This window comes from Amphiprion ocellaris, chromosome 18 (genome assembly GCF_022539595.1).
Source record: "Amphiprion ocellaris isolate individual 3 ecotype Okinawa chromosome 18, ASM2253959v1, whole genome shotgun sequence".
Taxonomy (NCBI): domain Eukaryota; kingdom Metazoa; phylum Chordata; class Actinopteri; family Pomacentridae; genus Amphiprion; species Amphiprion ocellaris.
This window is the reverse complement of record NC_072783.1, coordinates 23,688,185-23,710,024: the sequence shown is the minus strand read 5'-3', so window position 1 is coordinate 23,710,024 and position 21,840 is coordinate 23,688,185. Positions and strand designations below refer to the sequence as shown.

Here is a 21,840-nt window from a genome sequence, read left to right as displayed (position 1 = left end):
ACCCTCGATCCCTAGTGGCTCTATTATGCTGCTATGCTATTTTGCTTACATGGTTTGGGTCCACCTATCTATTTAAAGGGAAGGTTCACTGCAAATCAACACAAAGTAGCTCTCAGTAAGCCTGATTTATCCTGTGATGAAACCTTTCTGTCCCGATAGTGAGAGCAGAATGCTCCCATCTGGGCACGAGGGCTCGCTGAGGGTTTGATGAGTATGTAAATAATGAAAATCATACTCTTGGTCTTTGGAGTCACCAGATGTAAACCCAGTTGAGCAGAACTTGGGCTCTCCACCACCATCATCCAAACACCAAATGAGGGAGCATCTTTTGGAAGAATAGTGTTCATCCCTCCAACACAGTTCTAGAGACTTATAGAACCAATACCAAGATACACTGAAGCTTTTCTGGCAGCATGTGGTCACCCGTTATCTTTTTGTTGGTTTTGCTGTTAATTATTTTCTTCTTAATTTGCCACTCGTTTTTAAGTGCAGTGCCCACCGTTGGATTCCAGCTAAAGAACTCTGATGCATGCTGTGCTACCCTCTCTTATCTCGTGTTTCCTGGGAGTGTCTTCACCGCAGACTGTGTAAAAAAAAAAAAAAAAAAAAAAAAAAAAGAAGCCCAAAAATTGTTCTATTCTTTTTACATATTTTAAGATGACAGTCAAACACCACTACACCTTTCTGTTGCCCTCAAGTGATCACAAAATCAGGTAAGGCAGGTTTAAGAAAGACAATTGCATTGCTGTACATTGTAATGTATTATGCAATGTATAGTTTAAATATTCATTGAACTATGAACTCATTCAAATGGCTTTATACAAGGATTCCAGGGGAATGAAATAGTCTCATTGCTCAATTTAGGATTAAGAGCAACTCAGTGAGTTTGGTTTGTTTGCTCAGCAATTATGGGAACTTGCAAGTGTACACAAGTTCCCTATGCCAGGAAAAAAAACAGTATTTAAAGCCTGCCTTCTCCTTAATTTGATGACTTATCTTCCACTTAAGTACTGAAGTATGGTTCACTGCTGTGCATATAATAGTACAGCTCAAATATACACTTTACACACATGCTTTTACTGCAAAGATGCCAAAAATGAGGACAGCTCAAATCTGACTGCATCCTGACAGCTGTGAAGCTTCTCATTCTTAAAACAGACCTGTCAACTGTCTTGCTAGTTGACTCACTATATCCTTGTAAATTTAGAGCAGTAAAAGGAGCATTGTCCGTCCTCCCATTAGCATGAGAAAGCCGTGCTGTATAAAGATCAGATTATGCATAAAAGACACGATTCAAGGTGAGCTCCTGTCAACATTTTGTGCCTCTATCGCACTTTTTTCCCCTGTTAATCTCTTGCAGCCCTTTCAACCTTGTGTCAGGAATCCTGTCACCCCCTCCAGTTTTATTACCTTATCCCCTCTCTCTTTCATTTCCCCTGTCTTTATAACGCCCCCCCTCCCTTTGCTGTCACTAACTGAAGGAGGGAACTGAGAGCAAAGTATGTGGAGTCCCTCCCAGACTCTCCACTGCTGGTTACTGAGGAGCCACCGCTCTCCAGGCAGGCGAGCAGGCAGATCAGGCAAACACACTGCTCTGTGTGTCATATTTTCATATTTTATCTCTCATCTTTTACTGTTATAGAAACTTGGCTCTGACTAAAGATAGTGCCAGCCATCCGAATCCTGGCAGGCTGGTAAAACAGAGAAAAAGGGGAGGGAGAGAAGATAGGACTGAGGAAGGGAATTGGTGGGGAAATATGTCCAGTGCTGTAAAGTGGTAAGAGGGAAGGCTGCAGAGAAGTGTGGGCTGGCTTACACTGGCACTTAAAAAGAAGCTCACTTTGGTCTTCAGTGCACTTCACCAGCAGTCTGGCTGGGAGGCTAAGGAGGGAGCAGTGAGAGAGTGGATGAGACAAGAGCTTCAGGGGGAAGGTGTACTCTCACTTCATTGGAGCAAGAGTATTTTTAGCCCTATCTACAAACTATTCCACTTTACAGATTTTCCTGCCACTCTTTCTTTGGGGGAAGCTAGCCATGGGCACTGGTGTGAACAGGTTTCTGTGGTCAGTGCTGCTGCTGCTGCCAGTCTTGGGGCTCTCCAAGGCTTTGCCAGAGCACTGGCTCCCAGGGGCGTACGAAAACAACATCGCTCATGCTTTACAGTTCCTCAGTGACTACAACAGCACTGCTGAGGAGGTGTTCTTCTACAGTGTTTCTGCCAGCTGGAATTATAACACCAACATTACGGACCACAACTCCAAGCTTCAGGTAGGATGACTCCTGGAGCCCTGAGCTTCCTCTCATGCTGGTATTAAATTGTCCTGCTTAGATTAGTTCTTGCCAGTGCTGGCATCTCGTCACCACAAATGCATGCGTGGTCAAAGGTTTCTGTGGAGCTTAGCTCTGCTTGACTTGGAGATTACCACTATTCATCTCTCTCCAGAATTACATGCTCAGTTTCCTCACGAGGCAGCCAACTCTGTGTGTAGCTGGAAGTATAAATCGGATCTGAATGCCTGCGGTGTGAACGTCTTTAATATATGAATATATTTCTAGGGGGTCTTGCATGCTCTTCTGCTGGCTTTATTTGTTTAACTGTGTGTTTTATGATATTTGCTGCTTAAGACAATTTCTTCTGATGGAAGAACCTGCTTCAAACGGCAGTTTTACACACAATGATAATTTTTATGGTCCACTGTGATAATGTTTGCAGTCAATAAAATGCCTCATTGCAAGATTTTTAAAATGGGTTTGCTTAGAGGCTAGCTGTGAGACATTACATTAATAACAGACTGCAGTGGTTTAACAGCTGCATCTCACCTCATGCCTGAGAGACATTAACCATGAAGACAAGGGAGAGGAACAAAGTACAGCCTGACACGAGATTGCAAGAACCAATGAAACTGTAGAGGTGTGAGCAAAGTTTACTTGCTATTGGGCACAGGAGTCACACACACATAGTTATGGACATGCGTATGCCACACAAATGTAACTGCTCATATACAAACTGAGAGCAAATAGTCCATCTGACACGCTTAAGGGAAAACCTCCGGATTTGTCTCTCTGTGTGCTTGAACAGCTGTCACAACAGGATTTTAGTACACTATCCAGGCTGGGAACACTGGTCTACTCGCGCCCCGAACAGGTGTAGATGTGGCTCACATTCATCAGGGTCAGGCTGCAGAATGTGTTGTGCTCCACAGAATGTTTCTGTGATGTAAGGTGAAAGATGAGCAGGGCTTGTAGATGCCATGTATGAGCACCTTTTTTTCCCCTCAGAAAGGTTCAAAGATAGGATCAAAGTGAATCAGAGCCCTTAGCTCCATCTGATTTGGCAGCTGGGGAATGGGGAGCATGGAAATTCAGCTTGAGAGGGGTATTCGTTAGCATTCTGATCATGCTGCACTGTAAGTACAGTACACTGATTTGAAATACACATTATCAGTAGTGCAGGACAAGATCTGATTTAATTAGATCATGTACGCACACAAAGTAACTATGCAAATGAGCACATAAATGTACTTTCTTCTCAACTCATGCAGCCTCAGGTGATTTGGTCTCAATGCAAATGAGACTTGTGTTCGACATGCAGGGGATCAAACAGAATGAAGATCAGCTCACAGGCTTCAAATCATTCTGAATATCAGCAACTGGAGTTTTTTCAAGATGGAATCCCAACTGCCTTTAAATGCCACAGTCAGACCCCAGGCTCAGTCATTCATTTGATTGCATATTGCTGGCTTTTTTTTTTTTACACAACTTGAATGTGTTTGAGAGCTGCATATTCTGTGGTGAGGCCACGTAATGGGCTTCATTTCTAAATACTCTAATCCATTTTGTTCATTTATTTATTTATATATATATATATATATATATATATATATATATATATATATATATATATATATATGTCTAAAATGTCAACTATTTCTGATGCAAATATTTTTTTAAAAAATGAGTTAAAAGCTTACTGTAAACAAATTGAAAGCTAACAATCAGCAAGTATAATAGATTTGACTTGTTATGGATTGAAGAATTTCAATACAAAAGCCATCTCAGCACACTTTACAAAACTGAATTTCATTCCAGTTCGACTTTGTACACGCACAGGTTGATTATTTTAAGAGCGGATGATTTGTTAATGGAGAAGTCACTGTAAATGTGTAGCAGGAAGACCTTGATGGAAAGAAAATCAGCAAAATGGCCTTTCGCCCTTATCTTTATTGTTGTCCTTTGGTTGAGAATGTGATTATCCCTGTGGATGGATGGGTGCAGGCAGGCTGGAAAAAACTACTGAGAAAAAGACAGAGATTGAGAAGAAGAGCACAAAGGTCAGAGTTAATACTTCAACTCACTGCCACCATTTTTCCCCCTCCTGCAGCCTGTTGTTTTAGCAAAGGCTGGGAGAAAGATAGATAACAAAGATTTGAATGAAAACATTACTGGAAAGAAGCTCCTGTTCTGTCAGTTTTATCAGGATGGGAGTGAAGCAAATAGTGGCCTGTGAGCATTAAATCATCACTCTTTGGTTACGTCAGTGCAAGTGTGCAGACATTTTGTAATTTTCAAAGACTGACTAAGCTAGCTTATGGTACAGCATGATTTGCATTTCAGCACGTGACACATACTTTAAGCATGTGTACTATCCATCCAGTGTTCTGCAGCTGCCTTGACTCCATGCATTCTTCCAGCAAGGTCGTAGCATACTGAGAACGCTGATGTCCGTGACCTTCCAGAGGGCCATAAAGAAAAGCTCTTGAGAGCCAATGGGGCCATAGACGGGCATATATAAAGTGACAAAGACATTTTAAAAAATATTATCCTTGAGCGAGGGTTAGTTTGCTGTTCTGCCCTCGCTCAATAGACACATAGAATATTTTATTGATCCCAGAGGGAAGATATACTGGTACAGCTGTCAAGGAACATTCAGAATCATTGCACAGATGAAGACAGGGGTATAGGAGTTCAAAAACAATATACAGAGTAACAAAACTATTACACAGAAGAATAAACGTATTGCAAAAATGGATGATGATGCCACAAGCTAGACAAACAGGAAAGGATCACCAAAGCTCAAGACCAGGAACGCCTGTGTCAAATATTGCATGTTAATCCATCTAACAGTTGTAGTAAAAAAAAAATCCAACCCCCACAGGAAGCTAATGCTAAAGAATCCCTAAAGTCATTATGGTTTATCCTCTGGGGAGCATAAATGTCTGTACAAAATTTAAAGAGAGTTCACCCATTAAAGTTTGACCTGCTCTCAGCGCTTGAGGAACTCTGCTGAAACACAAAAAAATATGGTACGTCCAACGGACTGACATTAAAGAGTCCACCATGTCTTACAATCTCAGTTCATCCTTGTCTCCACAAAACTGCGCTCTTTATAACTAAACCGCACTGATCTGTCTGGTAAAAGGTAACAGTATGATTTAGTAGGAAACATTTCCACTTTTAAAGAGTCGCAAAGTCGACATTAGGAGGTCAGAAGCGAGGGGGTGGCATAAGCACAGGACTTTTCCCAAGCAGACTTTGGCTTGTGTCCAGGGTTAAACTGCTACTGCACTTGCTGTACCAAAGCCACAAAACCAGCACTTGGTTAGGTTTACAAAATATTGTAGCGTTTTGTAATAACATCACATGCAATACCAGTAGGGTAGATATTAGTAGAGCTGCTGCTTCTTTGCATTGAAAGAAGCCAGCTAAGTTGGGTTGAACATCTGATTTGGATTCCTCCTGGGCACCAAACCCGGAGTAGACCAAGAACACACTGGAGGGATTATACAGTATATCTCATCAGGCCTGTGAATGCCTCGGGATCTCCCAGGCCAGTCTGGCCCTGGATAAGTGGAAGAAAGTTAATGGATGGATGGAAAATAGCATAGTTTGGGTTCAAATATGACCCTTTTACAACATGTTTGAAGCTTCTCCTTCATTTTCCAGTTTACCAGGGTGACGAGTCCCATTTAATATATTGTTGACTGGCTGAAAACGGGCCCCAATTGGAAAGCAAGACAGTAAAAGACAACGATATGTGATTAAAAATCTGTTTCTGATACATCACAAACAAATGTGATTCAGAAGAAAATATTTTTCCTGCATTAAGTGATTAAGAATGCTGTTTAGCTGTATAGAAGTGTATTTTTTATGAGTCTTCTCAGTTCATTTGATGTCCGTTACGATTTCTTCCTTTAGCTTAAAAGGTTGTTCCTCCCACTCAACAAAGGTATCCACCATGTCCCGGTCCTCTCGTTGCTGCCCACATTCGACTCTCGGCACACATTAATAATTAAAAAATAGCCCACTGGCTGCAGAAATAACATTCTCTTGCCACTGTGGACCTTGCATGGTTGTAAAAACATGCATGAAGACATAAAGAATTGAAATGACCACAGATTTACTACTTTCTTTAAATGTTTTGATATTGGTGGCTAAGTACTATGATAGCACAACTGAAGTGATCCGGTATATCACTGTGATTCACTTCTGTCTACTCATGTCTTTAGGTAAATGCATCACTTGAAGAACAGGCCTTCGCTGAAGCCTGGGGAGGGAAGGCCAAGCAGGTCTTCACTACAGATGTTCTCAACTCTCTCCCTGACCCGAAAGACAAGAAACTGATGGAAAAGATTATGGTTCTGGGTGCTGCCAACCTCCCCCAGAATGAGAGAGAAGAGGTTTGTTTCTGTTTCATATTTGGTAATCGCTAACCGTCTGTGAGTCAGTATCCATGTGTTTGTCACTGCTGAATATCTCCGGAACATGATCTATGCTCCTCTTTTCTACAGTATAACACCATTCTCAGCACCATGGACAATATTTATTCAACAGCTAAAGTGCGACCTCAGCCAAACATAAGCTGGAGCCTCGACCCTGGTGAGTTAACATAACCCAGTTTGAGGGTCAAGATATATAAATTAGTGGAGTTTTTTTAGTTTTTCCTGAAAGAAACGAGAAAAAAGCAGTGTTGACTGCGGAGGGGAAGTCTGGGAAGAAAAACACTTGTAAGTGGTTAAGAGCTTATCAGCTCTTGGAAGTAACAGGATGGGCAAAATTATTTGAGAGAGGTCTCCACAGGAAGTATTATGGATGTGTTCATGAGTGTTGAGTAAAAATCAGCATGTTAGTAGCTTTTAACACTACAGCCATTTCTTGTGAACAATGGTCCTTTGTGCTCTGTCAGCCACAACTGCTGAAAGTAATAGTGAGAAACGCCTGCCAGCACATACAGTGTGACAAGAGAGCAAAAACAGTCACTTCTGCTAGAAATGTTTGCCCATAAAAAGAAATAAGCACATTGCTATTGTTGAGGTACAGTCTCTGTAATGATTATTGGCTTCTTGGTTGAAGAAATCCATAATGGGAAAGAGGGTTACTCCAATATATAGCACATCCCTTCAGCAAAAACAGCATTAGTGTCATTATAACAACAAAGACTTCCAGCAGTCTCTTTTTCCACCTCTTCAACTTCCATCTGTGGTCCTAAACTTTCACCTTTTCCTCGCCTTCATTTCCCATTTCTGGCATTCCAGGGATATATGTTGTTCTAAGTGATTCTCAGAATGTCACAGCGTCGTCATAACTCAAAGCTAATCTCTTGGATAATATGTCTGTTGCTTTCCTGCTGAGAGAGCTCGAGGAGCATAAAGTCATCTATACATCAGTACGTCTTGATTGTTTCAGGAAAAGTTTTGTGGGCGCACCAGATTAGGCCAGTCTCCTTGTATACTACCACATCCCTATGCCTGAGAGAGTGTGATTTCTGTCGTTTGTAGAGCTCACAGATATCATGGCCAACTCCAGGAGCTACAAGAAGCTGCTGTACGCGTGGGAGGGCTGGCACAACGAATCCGGTATGCCTCTCAAGGAGCTCTATCCCAGGTTTGTGGAGCTCAGCAACAAAGCCTCTCAAGCTGACGGTAAGTACTTCCCCTTGACCTTTGACACTATCAGCATCATATTCATAACATGATGAATACATGCTGACAATGAGATTGCAAGAGAGCCTAAATGAGTGGAAATTGAGGTAAAACAGAAAGAATAGAAGGTTACTATTCTCGCCCTGTTTAGGATTTGATGACACTGGGGCTGAGTGGCGCTCTTGGTATGAGTCCTCAACCTTTGAGCAGGATATAGACAACCTCTACAAGACCATCGAGCCACTCTACCTGAACCTTCACGCCTTTGTGCGGCGTCAGCTTTACAAGCAGTACGGTCCCAAGTACATCAATCTTAAAGGACCCATTCCTGCGCATCTGTTAGGTAAGTGTTACAAATGCATTACATAAAATGTTTCAGAGGTTCTTTTATTTTTGCATGAGTCAAATTGGAGCTTTACTTCACTATTTTTATAAATTGGAAAATTGAATAGTTATATCCATATATTTACCATAGATGCATTTTACTGTATACAGCAGACAACAAACATCTGACTTTATCAAGAGTTTACTTTCTAGTAGCATTAATGTCACACTAAAGTGGATCTTTATACTGAAGCCATTAGGGATTTATCTTTATCTCTCTGCAGTGTGCCATTGTTTCTTAGTTGAATGTCACATTTGCTGTATTTTTCATTTTCATAACATTTGAAAAGTTAAGCGTCTCATTTAAAACCTATCATATAATTAGGGTTCAATAGCATCTTACAGAATCTGAATCTAGTTCTTATTGAATCTGAATCCTTTTGAATCCGGCATTATTTTGTTGAAGGTAGTTTCTTTGGTGGAGACAACATCTATTAATGAAATAACTCATGTTTTTTTGATTCTGCATCTTACCTAAACCACAGAATGTAGGGCTTTTGTTACATTATTTTCTCACTGCCTTGACTAATTTTTTTGTGTTTAACTTAAAGTCGTTGTCAAAACTTGCACTATCTTTTGTACATTTTCAAACATAAACCATTTTTTCCTCAGGCAATATTTGAGCGCATGAGATGCAGACGCACCGTGTCCAGCAGTTTTGTGCTCTTATCTCACTGCTGTGCTGAACATGCTCCATGCAGGCATTTCCTACAGTGCCTGTGTGTGGAGGATCGCATAACGAGTCAGAAATTGCTGCTTAAGTGTGTTTTCTTCCTCACCCTCAGGAAATATGTGGGCCCAGACCTGGAACAACATTTACGGAATGATGATCCCATTTCCTGACAAACCCAACATAGATGTGACTAATGAAATGGAGAGACAAGTAAGTAAGAGGAAAAGATTTTGTGCAACTTGATTAGATTGCTAAGGAGGGAAAATATTCTTTAGTTCTTGCAGACATTAACCTCAATAGCAGAAAAATGCCACCACAAATCTTTGAAGCCTGATTGTAATTGTGTAAATAGTGTGAATTGTGACATGCGGGATTGTTTCCTCTTCACAGGGCTATAATGCCACACACATGTTCCGTGTGGCTGAGGAGTTCTTCACCTCCCTGGGTTTAGATGAGATGCCACAGGAGTTCTGGGACGAATCCATGCTGGTTAAGCCTGAGGGCCGAGAGGTGGTGTGCCACGCATCCGCCTGGGACTTTTACAACCGCAAAGACTTTAGGTAAAGATTAGTTTAGATTCAAGTTAGCTATCTAGCTAATTATAGTCGACTTATAAGCTAAAACTTGATACTACAAGGTCATTAAGCATTTCTGTAAATTTTAGGATAAAGCAGTGCACCACAGTGAACATGGAGCAGCTCTTCACTGTGCACCATGAGATGGGCCACATCCAGTATTACCTGCAGTACAAGGACCAGCCTGTGGGCTTCCGTCGTGGAGCCAACCCTGGTTTTCATGAGGCTATTGGCGATGTTTTGTCTCTTTCTGTTTCCACTCCCAAGCATCTGCAAACCATTAACCTGCTGGAAAGTGTGACCTCTGACACTGGTAATGACACCAATTCTGAAATAAATCATATCCAAACCACACAGGTTAAATACGTGCCTACAGAGGAAATACCTTTGTCACTGCAATGAATGCTAAATTGTGTTTTTCCCAGAAACTGATACCAACTACCTGTTGAAGATGGCTCTGGAGAAGATAGCCTTCCTTCCCTTCGGTTACCTCATTGACCTCTGGAGATGGGGCGTGTTTAGTGGACGCACTCCTCCTGAGCGGTACAACTCTGACTGGTGGTACCTCAGGTAAGAAATTATTTTAAATCAAAAGAATATACAGCATTTGCGAGATATGCTAAGAAGAGGGGATCAATACAACTCTCACTTCTGTACAGTGAATATGATGTTATATCTCATTTATTTAACCTGGGGACAGCCAAAAGAGTTAAAATGATAATTTCAGATTTTACAGCAGTCAGAACTTTGTGTTTGTAGAGTTGTATTTAACCTCACACCATGATGTTTACCTAAACCTAACCAAGCATAGTTTGGTGTCTGAGCCCAACCAAGTACTTCTGTTTCACAAACAAAACCAAACAGTAACTGGAAAAACTGACTAAAAACAAAAGCGCACCTGCTTTAACCAGCACATTTTAACCTGAATAATATCAATTAACACACTGCTATTAGCAAAATATGAATTATACACACTTTAAACATATGTTCCGTGATTGTTATTCCATCCTTTATTTACGCTGTGTGAGACCGAGCAGATCCCAGCTCCCACAAATTAAGTAGAGCTGCTGAGTAACAGCAGAAGACTTTGGCTGTACTGGCTGGCATTCAAAGTGTTTTTGTGTAAAGTGAAGTGTAGCTGGAAAGTGAGCACACATGCCCGGCTGACACTTAACGGATAAATAAAATTTAATGAATAAGAAAAACTTTCCAGAGCTCATGGCGTAGTTCTGTATCCCATGCCAGCATGCTCTAAATTCATCTGTTTCTTATTTGTTTTTACAGGACAAAATATCAAGGCATCTGCCCACCCACCAGGCGTACAGAGGATCACTTTGATCCTGGGGCGAAATACCACATCCCGGGAAACACACCGTATATCAGGTAGCATCCTGCTCCACCTCAGTAACAGTGGCAATCAGACTGAGTTAGTAAGGTTTTCAAGATACTGTAGTGTTTTCCTGGCCATTTGATTAATTCTATATTCATACAGACTTCTGACAAAGCACAGTAAAGCTTTATCAATCACTCAATCAGTCAATCAATGTTTATTTGTATAGCCCTTTACAACAGCCCAAAGGGTGATCAAAGTGCTTCACAGTGAAAAACAAGAGAATAACGTGAAAACAATACATTTTTAAGATGAAAATTCAGTCAAATCAAGGGTTTTTAGTGCTCAATCATGATGAGAGTGTGTGTTTTAATGTATATGCCTGAAACATATACACTATATTGCCAAAAGTATTCGCTCACCTGCCTTGACCGTTCTTCCAGAAGTGCATTTGTGAGGTCACACACTGATGTTGGACCAGAAGGTCTGGCTCTCAGTCTTCATTCTAATTCATCCCAAAGGTGTTCTATCAGGTTGAGGTCAGGACTCTGTGCAGGCCAGTCAAGTTCATCCACACCAGACTCTGTCATCCATGTCTTTATGGACCTTGCTTTGTGCACTGGTGCACAGTCATGTTGGAAAAGGAAGAGGCCAGCTCCAAACTGTTCCCACAAAGTTGGGAGCATGGAATTGTCCAAAATGTCTTGGTATGCTGAAGCATTCAGAGTTCCTTTCACTGGAACTAAGGGGCCAATCAAGCCCAGCTCCTGAAAAACAACCCCACACCATAATCCCCCCTCCACCAAACTTTACACTTGGCACAATGCAGTCCGACAAGTATCGTTCTCCTGGCAACTGCCAAACCCAGACTCGTCCATCAGATTGCCAGATGGAGAAGCGCGATTCATCACTCCAGAGAACACGTCTCCACTGCTCTAGAGTCCAGTGGTGGCTGCTTTACACCACTGCATCCGACGCTTTGCATTGCACTTGGTGATGTATGGCTTGGATGCAGCTGCTCGGCCATGGAAACCCATTCCATGAAGCTCTCTGCTGAAGCACTGTTCTTGAGCTAATCTGAAGGCCACATGAAGTTTGAAGGTCTGTAGCGACTGACTCTGCAGAAAGTTGGCGACCTCTTGGCACTATGTGCCTCAGCATCTGCTGACCCCACTCCCTCAGTTTACGTGGCCTACCACTTGGTGGATGAGTTGCTGTCGTTCCCACACACTTCCACTTTCTTATAATACAGCTGACAGTTGACTGTGGAATATTTAGGAGCGAGGAAATGTCACGACTGGATTTGTTGCACAGGTGGCATCCTATCACAGCTCCACGCTGGAATTCACTGAGCTCCTGAGAGCGACCCATTCTTTCACAAATGTTTGTAAAAGCAGTCTGCATGCCTAGGTGCTTGATTTTATACACCTGTGGCCATGGAAGTGATTGGAACACCTGATTCTGATTATTTGGATGGGTGAGCGAATACTTTTGGCAATATAGTGTATATTGGATGAGGGTAACTATGAATTTAACGAGGAGAATGAATATGCAAGAATTGCTGATGAGTTGGAAATTAGGCCACCGTGAGCTGTATTGTATTATGGTTTAAAAACAATACAATAACCCTCCAATAGCAGGAAGCTTAATGCAGAGAAGGAACTGTATAAGAAAGACTCCAGCTGGTTTGTTTCAGGAAGAAAAGTCAAACACACAGCTACTTTACCAGACAAACACAAGCTGCACAGTGGTTGTTTACATCATTTACATCATTTTTAAAATCTGAACTTAAGGGTTATGTCTGTCATAATGTTGGAATATGATTTTCAATAGCTTTTAAAAAAGTTTGAGGATAAAATGTATTTAATCACACTTAATGTACTGAGATGATCAAACTGTTAAACAGTTGTTTTGACTTGACTGTAGGATGTCCCCTGCTTTTGAGGTTTTTGTGCAGCTTGTGCATATGATTTGTATTTTTTTAAACTCTTAATTGAATGTTTTAAAGACTTTTTTAAAGGTAGACGTATAAATGCAATGTGTTGTGTCCTGCAGGTATTTTGTCAGCTTCATCCTGCAGTTCCAGTTTCACGAAAAACTGTGTGAAGCAGCCAAACACACCGGCCCCTTGTACACATGTGACATCTACCGCTCTGCAGAAGCGGGAGCCATTTTAAAGTAAGTGATCTGGAGCATAAATATTGTCTTATGGGTAAAAAAAAGTGACGATGTAATACAACTTCTCTGTTCCACCTTCAGGAAGGTCCTTCAGGCTGGCTCCTCTAAACCTTGGCCCGAAGTGCTCCAGGACGCTATAGGCATCAATAAGCTGGATGCCGGCTCACTAATGAAATACTTCGACCCCATTATTCAGTGGCTGCAAAAGCAAAATGCGGGTGAGACCCTGGGATGGCCTGACTTCAACTGGGTGCCACCCATCCCTGAAGGCTACCCTGAGGATATTGGTAAGACGGGAGCTTGAGAGTCCTGCTGAAAATGAACAGTAAATAAATAAACAGTGTCAAATACATTGACACTGTTTGGAAGGGAAAAAAAAATAGTAAGGCTTCATCTTTAATATGTGAGCAGCTTAGAAAATGCATCAACATAAAAAAAAATAGGCATTTGCTTCTTATTTATGTGAAGTAATTGCCTAAAAACAAATCTAATCTAGAGTGGCTGTTTTACACATAATAACCATAATTCACATGTTAAAATTTTATTAAACCAGGATGACATTTTTCAGGCGGAAGGCCACAGTTCTTCATTAACAGCCCACAAACTGCATCCCAGCTAACTTTAATTCTCTTGTTGTTCACCCAGACAAGAATACAGATGAGCTGGATGCAAAGAATTTTCTGGACGAGTACAACAGCACCGCTGAGGTGGTGTGGAACGCCTACACTGAGGCCTCCTGGAAGTACAACACCGACATTAACGAAGCCAATAAGAAGGAAATGGTGAGACCCTCTGAAAGACTGACTCCGTGGAGATCGCCTTAATATTGTTCAAGCATCAGCTGCCATCATGTGAAAGCCTTTTTCATGTCATGCTGATCTTGTGCATCACGTGAGGAAATCAATGAATAATTTGCTCGATCAAAACTGTGTCAATGAATCAATAAATGATTGAGTTATTGAGTCACTAATCAAACCATGTTTGCATGCTTCTATCTGTCTACCTAATTACCTGTCTACCCATCCATCCATCCATCCATCCTGCTTTCAGTGGCACATAATGTATGAATTAAAGAATGTTCATTGTTCCTATGTAGCTTGAGAAGAACCTGGAGATGTCGGCCCACACTCTGGAATATGGACTGAAGGCCCGTCAGTATGACACCACGGACTTCCAGGATGCTTCGGTCAAACGCATCATCAAGAAACTCAGTGACATCGACAGAGCCGCCCTGCCTCCTGCTGAACTGGAAGAGGTGTGAAGGATATAGTTTCTGTATTACAAACATTTACTCAAGAGACACGTTTTTTTTAGAGCTGCACCAGACACAGGCATAAAAATACCCATAACAAGCAACAAATTACATGCAATATGAAAGCAAAAAACACTCAAACACGGTGATTACATATAAAGTATATATCATACATGTGATTTAGAAACATTTTCCTTTGGTTTGAGATCATTAGGCACAATATAGAAAAACATTTTTGATTCCTACTCAGGTGGAGCAATTTAGCAAGAATTTGTTTGTTTGTGTGTTTCAAAAAACAAAGCAAAACTGTAGTGTTAAAGTGAAAGGAGAGGAGCTGTGCTGGTACAGTTAAAAACAAGCAGTCATGTGAGTTTTCTATAGCCATTGGTAGTATGTAAATTAAACAAACAAGCAGTCCACCATTATAATATTTCTTGTTTCCCTTACATGCTCATACATACTTTCCAGCATCTGAGCAGCTATAAAAATGTAGCTTTTTTTCACCAAATTTTACAGCTCATATCAACACCAACCTGATGATTGCTGATGGTTTCAGCGGGATCTAAAGTTTTATCTTTCTCTTTTCAGTACAACAATCTTCTGTCCAACATGGAGACCAAGTACAGTGTGGCTGAAGTCTGCAGAGATGATGGGACATGCCATCCATTAGACCCAGGTAAGACTGTGGAATGCATGTGAGCTGTAAGATGAAAGGTTTGCCCCTAAATGACGAATAAAATAGACAATGGATTAAATGAGTGAACAGTGTAGTGAATGCTTAATACTTACCAAGAGGTCAGTGGCAAATTAGCAATTACTGGGCATGCTCACTGTGTGCATTTTTTTCACCAAACTGTGAAAGTCCTGCACCTCTACAGAAATACCACAGCCAACTGTTTTTTAGTCATGCTGCATTTACTGTATTGATCCACAATGTTTTCCTTTTTTTACTCAGTCTCTCTAGCTGTCTATTCTCTGCCTGCAGTTCAGTCAAATAGTCACCAAATTTTTGTCACATTTTATTGGATAATTTTTTAAATATTGGATAAAATATTTTTTATGAATTATTATGATTTTAAGCTTTGATTTGATTAATTTTCCCAACTGAACAGCTAGTCATACATTAATAATTCAAAGACTGTCGGAAAGATGAAAATGAGATGTTTTGTCCTGTGTTTACAATTTCTGGCTCTGATGAGTAGTGTAATTTTGAATTTAAAAAAGAAATCATGAACACTTTTCTGTGTAAGTAGTTTGTTCTAATGAAAATTTGCTGTGTTTCAGATCTTCAGAAGATCATGGCACAGTCCAGAGACTATGATGAGCTGTTGTTTGCCTGGAAAGGATGGAGGGACTCAGCTGGCAAAGTAATTCGTGAGGATTACAAGAGATATGTTGACCTGGCCAACAAAGCTGCCACACTGAATGGTATGACATTTAAGATACATTTTTTATCTACCTTGAGATTCTCCTCCAATCTGTCTTGCTGGGAAAATGTTAAAATGTTGACCTTTGAGAGCAGGAAGGAGAGGTGTTGTACAATTTCATTTTATCGATGCAAGACTGTTAGATATAGTGTGAGTGGTCAGTTTAAATTGGTTGTTTTAAAGGACAGTTGTCTGTATAAACAATGGCAAGTAGTTGATTTACACTGTCTGAACCACACAGAGTTGACATTTTAGTAAATATGTGTTAAGTGTGCTTTATGGGATTAGATGAGATGATTGATATCAGTTTTGTGTCTAATGAAACACAATGACTGCTTGTAAAGATGGACTAGCCCCTATCTGTAACTAAAATCTTTCAAACACAACTCTAAAGCTATAAAAAGTTTAATCACAAGCGTTTATTTGCTGGGCTACTGTATGTCTTCCCATAGCACCTCATGCTGGTCAGATTTTATTTGTACTGGGCAGAGCAAAGCTAGCTGTTGTCATTATTCATGCTAAGCTAAGCACAAAGACTTTGGGGACAAAACATTAATAATAAAAAGCAGTTTCCTGGACTCTTCTTCGAACATCAAGCTCACCTTTATTTCTGACACAACTCTGTTTAGAAGGTCTTTGCTTAAAAATCAGTCCTGCGTCAACTGTACTACAAACCTAGAACCTCACTGATGAATGCATTTATCCTTGGTACTGTCCAGGTCATTCTGATAATGGAGCTTTCTGGCGGTCCCTGTATGAAACCCCGACCTTTGAGGCAGACCTGGAGACTCTGTGGAAGGAGTTGGAGCCGCTCTATTTGAATGTACACGCTTACGTTCGAAGGGCTTTGTACAAAAAGTATGGTCCTAAGTACATCAGCCTCAGGGGACCCATTCCTGCTCATTTGCTTGGTAAGTCAAGACCTTCGAATTTGGATATTGAAAGTACAATCAATTTTTCATGCTTTGCATTGCCTTCAGAATGTTTTAGATTAGACCAGGATTTCCAGAGTTGAGGTTAAGGTCACAGAACAAAACCACTTTTGAGCCAGCATTTCACGATGGAATCCAAAGTATTTTAACACTATAGCCAAAACTGTCCTTTTATGTGGGCGCATACCCCATTGATATTCTGTCGTTGGCTGTAGATGCATTTGGATTTAGGCAAGATTTAATTTGCTTTCAGAGGCGTCAAGCGTGAGATTGTGTGTGACAGTTCCACACGGTTAGGGATTGGACTGACTCACAGTCACAAATCCCACTTGGTTCAACACTGGCGCAGCTGAGGAGGACTTGCCCCCTGACTTCTTAGACTCAGAAATGTGGAAAATGAATGCTGTTTTCTGTTCTTTCAGGCAATATGTGGGCACAGACATGGTCTGGCATAATGGATTTGGCCATTCCCTACCCAGATGCCACACAGGTTGACGCCACGCCATTTATGGAGGCACAGGTGAATAAATGCACAAACCAGCTGTTCCACAATGACCATTGCTCATTACATGAAAACACAAGAACACACGTACAAAGTCAAAGTGTAGTCAGATTACAGCTTTACAGGGTCAATATCACTGTGTTACAGTGAAATTAAGACTCAGAAGTGGAGTCAAGAAGAAAACAAATAAATACAGAGCACTTTAAAGGCACTGAATAAAAGCAGAAAAAAGCAGCTGGCATCAATAACTGACATAAAGTGTACATGTTGCATAAATATATGTTTTTCCAAGATGAGCAAGTGTGCTACCTCCTGCACAGTCATCTGTTTTCTAAAAGCAGCTGTTGGCCTTTCCAAATGTTGAATATCTCATTGCCTGCCAAACAGTTTATATACACACTCATGCATCTTCACACTCTGGTTCATTCAGGGTTGGAACCCCATCAAGATGTTTCAAGAATCAGACAATTTTTTCACCTCCCTGGGTCTGCTGCCAATGCCACAAGAATTCTGGGATAAATCCATGCTGGAGAAGCCCTCTGACGGGCGCCAGGTGGTGTGCCACGCCTCTGCATGGGACTTCTATAACCGAAAAGACTTCAGGTTAGACATCAACTTTTTTTCACTAAACCAGAATCAGTTGGTAGACTAACATCAGAGCTCTGCTAGCCTGGAAGTCACACTTACAAAAAATACAGAAAAATTTTATGTATTAGAACAGATAGAATCTTGGGACCTTTATATACAAGAGAGACCTGACAGAGATATAAGAAAGAAAAAAATGTGAGAGAACTAAAGGTCATGGTTGTATTTAAAATTAGTTCTTGGCAGAGGCCATAGGAGAACTATTTTTAGTTCCACAAAGAACGTTTTAGGAACAGGTTCTTCAAAGAAACCCAAAGGACCATCAAAAAATAGTTCCTTTAGGGACTGTAAATGATACTGCAAGACATTTCCTTGTTGTCCCACCTGGTTCAGTAAAGAATCTCTTTCAAATAGTTCTTCAGTAATTTTTCGGAATAAATGGAAGCACCTGGGGATAATTGTTGGCTGTTTTTTTTACCATTGCTTTTTACATCATTCAATTACAGAGTAGGAAGGCATCAAAAATGTCAGTTAGGTTCAAAATTAAGACTTCTAATCTAACTAAGTTCCCAGGTTTATATGAGACTATGTAAATTAATCTTACCATTATGTGTATTGATCACAGAAGGTGTAAGACAGAATCTTTGCTTCTTCTTTGACACATTTCCTGTATTGCTTTGGTTGTGTCTCCAGAATTAAACAATGTACTGTTGTGACCATGGACGACCTGATCACGGTGCACCACGAGATGGGCCACGTTCAGTATTTCCTCCAGTACAAAGACCAGCCAGTGTCCTTCCGCGATGGAGCCAACCCTGGTTTCCATGAGGCCATTGGCGATGTTCTGGCCCTGTCTGTGGCCACACCCAAACATCTGCAGAGCATCGGCCTCCTGGACAAAGTTGAGAACAACGAAGGTGAGTTGTCCTGACATAATACAAAGTTCTGTAAGTGCATGTGGTATCACAACTCAGCATTCACTACGGATTTTGGTATTTCTGGCACCTGATCTAGAGAGTGATATCAACTTCCTAATGAGCATGGCACTTGACAAGATCGCCTTCCTACCTTTCGGCTACCTGATGGACCAGTGGAGGTGGAAGGTGTTTGATGGACGCATCCCATCAACTGAGTATAATAAAGAATGGTGGAACCTCAGGTAAAGTTGACCAGTGCAATCTTAATCATGATGAGTCAGTAGTTTTTAGATTATATAATACATTATTGCCTCTGTAATTGATTTGCTTCAGTAATTACTAGATTATATTTTTATTTTGCATTGCAGAATGAAGTACCAGGGACTGTGTCCACCTGTAACCCGCACTGAGGATGACTTTGACCCAGGTGCAAAATTCCACATCCCTGCTAATGTGCCCTACGTCAGGTAAAATTTCCTGATTCTGCAGAACAAACAAAGCACATGATAACTGCATACAGACAGATTGATAACAGCTTCCAATTATCTACAGATAGATTAGATAAATGTACTTTTGAACAGGATGTGTCCTTAGTCACAGTGATTCAAATCAATCCGTTCCCATTAGGGGTAAGAGGTGTAACAGTTCCAGTTTGTTTGTTGGTTTCCTCTGTCACTGAAGCACGATCCTGACATGTTTTATGATCTTCAAATCAGGTACTTTGTTAGCTTCATCATCCAGTTCCAGTTCCACAAGGCTCTGTGTGATGCTGCCAACCATACTGGGCCTTTGCATACCTGTGATATCTACAAATCTCAGGAGGCTGGGAAGCTGCTGGGGTTAGTATGCACACATATCCCACCAAAGGGTGCTCACCCATAAACATATTTGCCAGAGGATGATACAAAAACACGGACAACAGGGCTACCACCTGGTCTCCTCTGACCTTATTTCTGATTTGTGTTGCTGTTTGCAGTGATGTGATGAAGCTCGGGTTCAGCAAACCATGGCCTGAGGCTATGACTATGATCACTGGTCAGCCCAGAATGAGTGCCCAGCCACTCATGGAGTATTTCAAACCTCTCATTCAGTGGCTGGAGACAGAGAACAACAAGAACAACGAAGTCCGCGGATGGCCTGAGTACGACTGGAAACCTTCAAGTACGTCCAACACATTCATGCATTTACACACTTGAATACGTCTGCAGAAAAACATCCATGTATTTGCTGGAAATGTATCCTAAATAAGTTTCCATTGTCAAAGCCAAATGTTTTTGAACTCCTTCCCAGAAGAAAAAGGAATAATGTCTTCACACAGACACACTGATGATGTTTTTCTTCTCTACTGAAGCTTGCTGTGAAATCAATCTCCTGCTCCTCTTGTTTTACTGATGAGATCCTGCTGAAAGGATGTATACAGATTAGACTGATGAAATTATAAGCAACAGAGTGAAAGAAAGAGCTGGGAAGAGATAGTGGAAAAAAGATCGCAGCTGTGGTTGAAGAGATCAACAGCGAAATTCAGAATTTATGCAAAAAGGAACAAATAGCAGACAAAGAGTGAGTTGCTCTACGTTTAAGCTTTTTAAATTATCATTATGAGGTATTAGAACCTTCATTGAAATGATGAGGCACATGTTTTGTGAAGGTTGTTTACTGAGTGGTGGCACAAGCAGGAGTCAGAGTAGTAGTCACAGCAATTTAGAGATACAGGATTATGCCTCTGTGCATCTGTTGGTCAGACACAAAATATGTGGTCTAACTAAGCAGACAGTTTGTATTAAAACTGCACTTTTCTATTTTTCAAGCAGCTATTTGTGTGTTTGAGGTTCACATAAGAATTAAGAAAAGTTTTCTGCTGAAAATAGAAGCGCCCGGCTGTCACACTACTATAAGTGTGTATCCATTGTCCTCCTTGTACTTTGCAGACAAAGTACAGACAGAGTGTACAAAGAGTTGGAGTGGGATCAGAGATTTTTTTTCCATTGTGGGTTCTTTAGTGATGAATATTTGGACAATAAACTTGGGTTGCAGTGAAATAATTTTCATCTTGTTGTGTCACTCTCAAGCTGAAGTGGTGCCATGTTTTTAAAAAGGGTAAAATCATTAAAATATGACATATCATTGGGAAACTTACAGCCATGAGCTTAATTCATTTTTATATCCAGTGGTGCTCAATTTGCATGAAGTGTTGTAGCTCATGGAACATATACGTGCAAATTATATAAGTACAAAAGTGCACACAAATGCACTTACACAAACAAATATTAGGCTGTAAAACAGACGAAAAACACCGATGTTATAGACATTACCTGCAGGTGGCCGAAGTATCAAAAGATCACCTCTGAGTTACTTTTGTTCCAATATTGACATATGTGCAGTTACATCTTTGATTGCTGTAGCTATTGCTTTCCCTTTAGCTCCCACAAAAGCACATGCAAAGAAGCTGTTTACAAAAAAAAACTACACAGCCCCCCCCCGTGGACAACTTCCAGCTTGATAAATGTGACTAGATGAGTGATAATCCGTCAGTCCAACATGTTTCTTACTCAGTGCTTTATGTGTCTCCTACAGCTGACAAGGCCAGTGAGGGCACCAAAGTGAACTTTCTGGGTCTGAATGTGGACAGTACCTCTGCCGTAGCTGGCCAGTGGGTCCTGCTGGTCCTTGGCGTCGTCCTTCTGCTGGCTACCATCGTTCTTGCCTACAAGTACAGAAAATCAAGAAAGCCTGAGAAGTCCTTATCCACGATGGAGCTCAAGCAAAAAGACTAGCCATCGGTGACAGATGAAGAGCTAAAGTGAGGCCTGACTTACTGTAGCTAGAACATTACCAACCTCAATGTGAACATCAGTGTTTTTGTGTACCGCATTATATCAGAACAAATTTGCGCCTGTTTTTTGGTCTGCCTCCCCATCTAGTCTTGTATATTTATTGCATACACTCAAATTATTTTTTGCCTATGCAAAAGAACATAACAATTTTGTAATTTATTTGTAATATTTGAATGTTTAGGGAGGATATGTTTTTCAAAAAAGAATGTAAAGTCATTCATCATGTAAACATTTTTGAATATTTGATTTGTTTTCTTTGTTAAATCCTCTGCATTTCTACAATAAAGACATTAAATATGTAGTTTGCCTGTGTGTTTGAACACTATAATAAC

The 21,840-nt window shown here is 40.8% G+C and overlaps 1 protein-coding gene across 1 annotated transcript; it reads left to right on the top strand.

Moving 5' to 3' along the window:
• The first annotated feature begins 1,744 nt into the window (after positions 1-1,744).
• Positions 1,745-21,809, top strand: ace (angiotensin I converting enzyme (peptidyl-dipeptidase A) 1). Its single transcript, XM_023273189.3, has 25 exons — positions 1,745-2,268; positions 6,507-6,677; positions 6,789-6,876; positions 7,776-7,919; positions 8,071-8,262; positions 9,089-9,186; positions 9,367-9,536; positions 9,641-9,864; positions 9,977-10,121; positions 10,836-10,934; positions 12,937-13,059; positions 13,141-13,346; positions 13,705-13,841; positions 14,156-14,314; positions 14,900-14,987; positions 15,596-15,739; positions 16,458-16,649; positions 17,093-17,190; positions 17,603-17,775; positions 18,451-18,674; positions 18,772-18,916; positions 19,043-19,141; positions 19,391-19,513; positions 19,651-19,835; positions 21,249-21,809. Exons 1-25 carry the CDS (start codon positions 2,035-2,037, stop codon positions 21,446-21,448), a joined length of 3,861 nt encoding a protein of 1,286 aa, XP_023128957.2. The 5' UTR covers positions 1,745-2,034; the 3' UTR covers positions 21,449-21,809.
• The last annotated feature ends 31 nt before the right edge of the window (positions 21,810-21,840 follow it).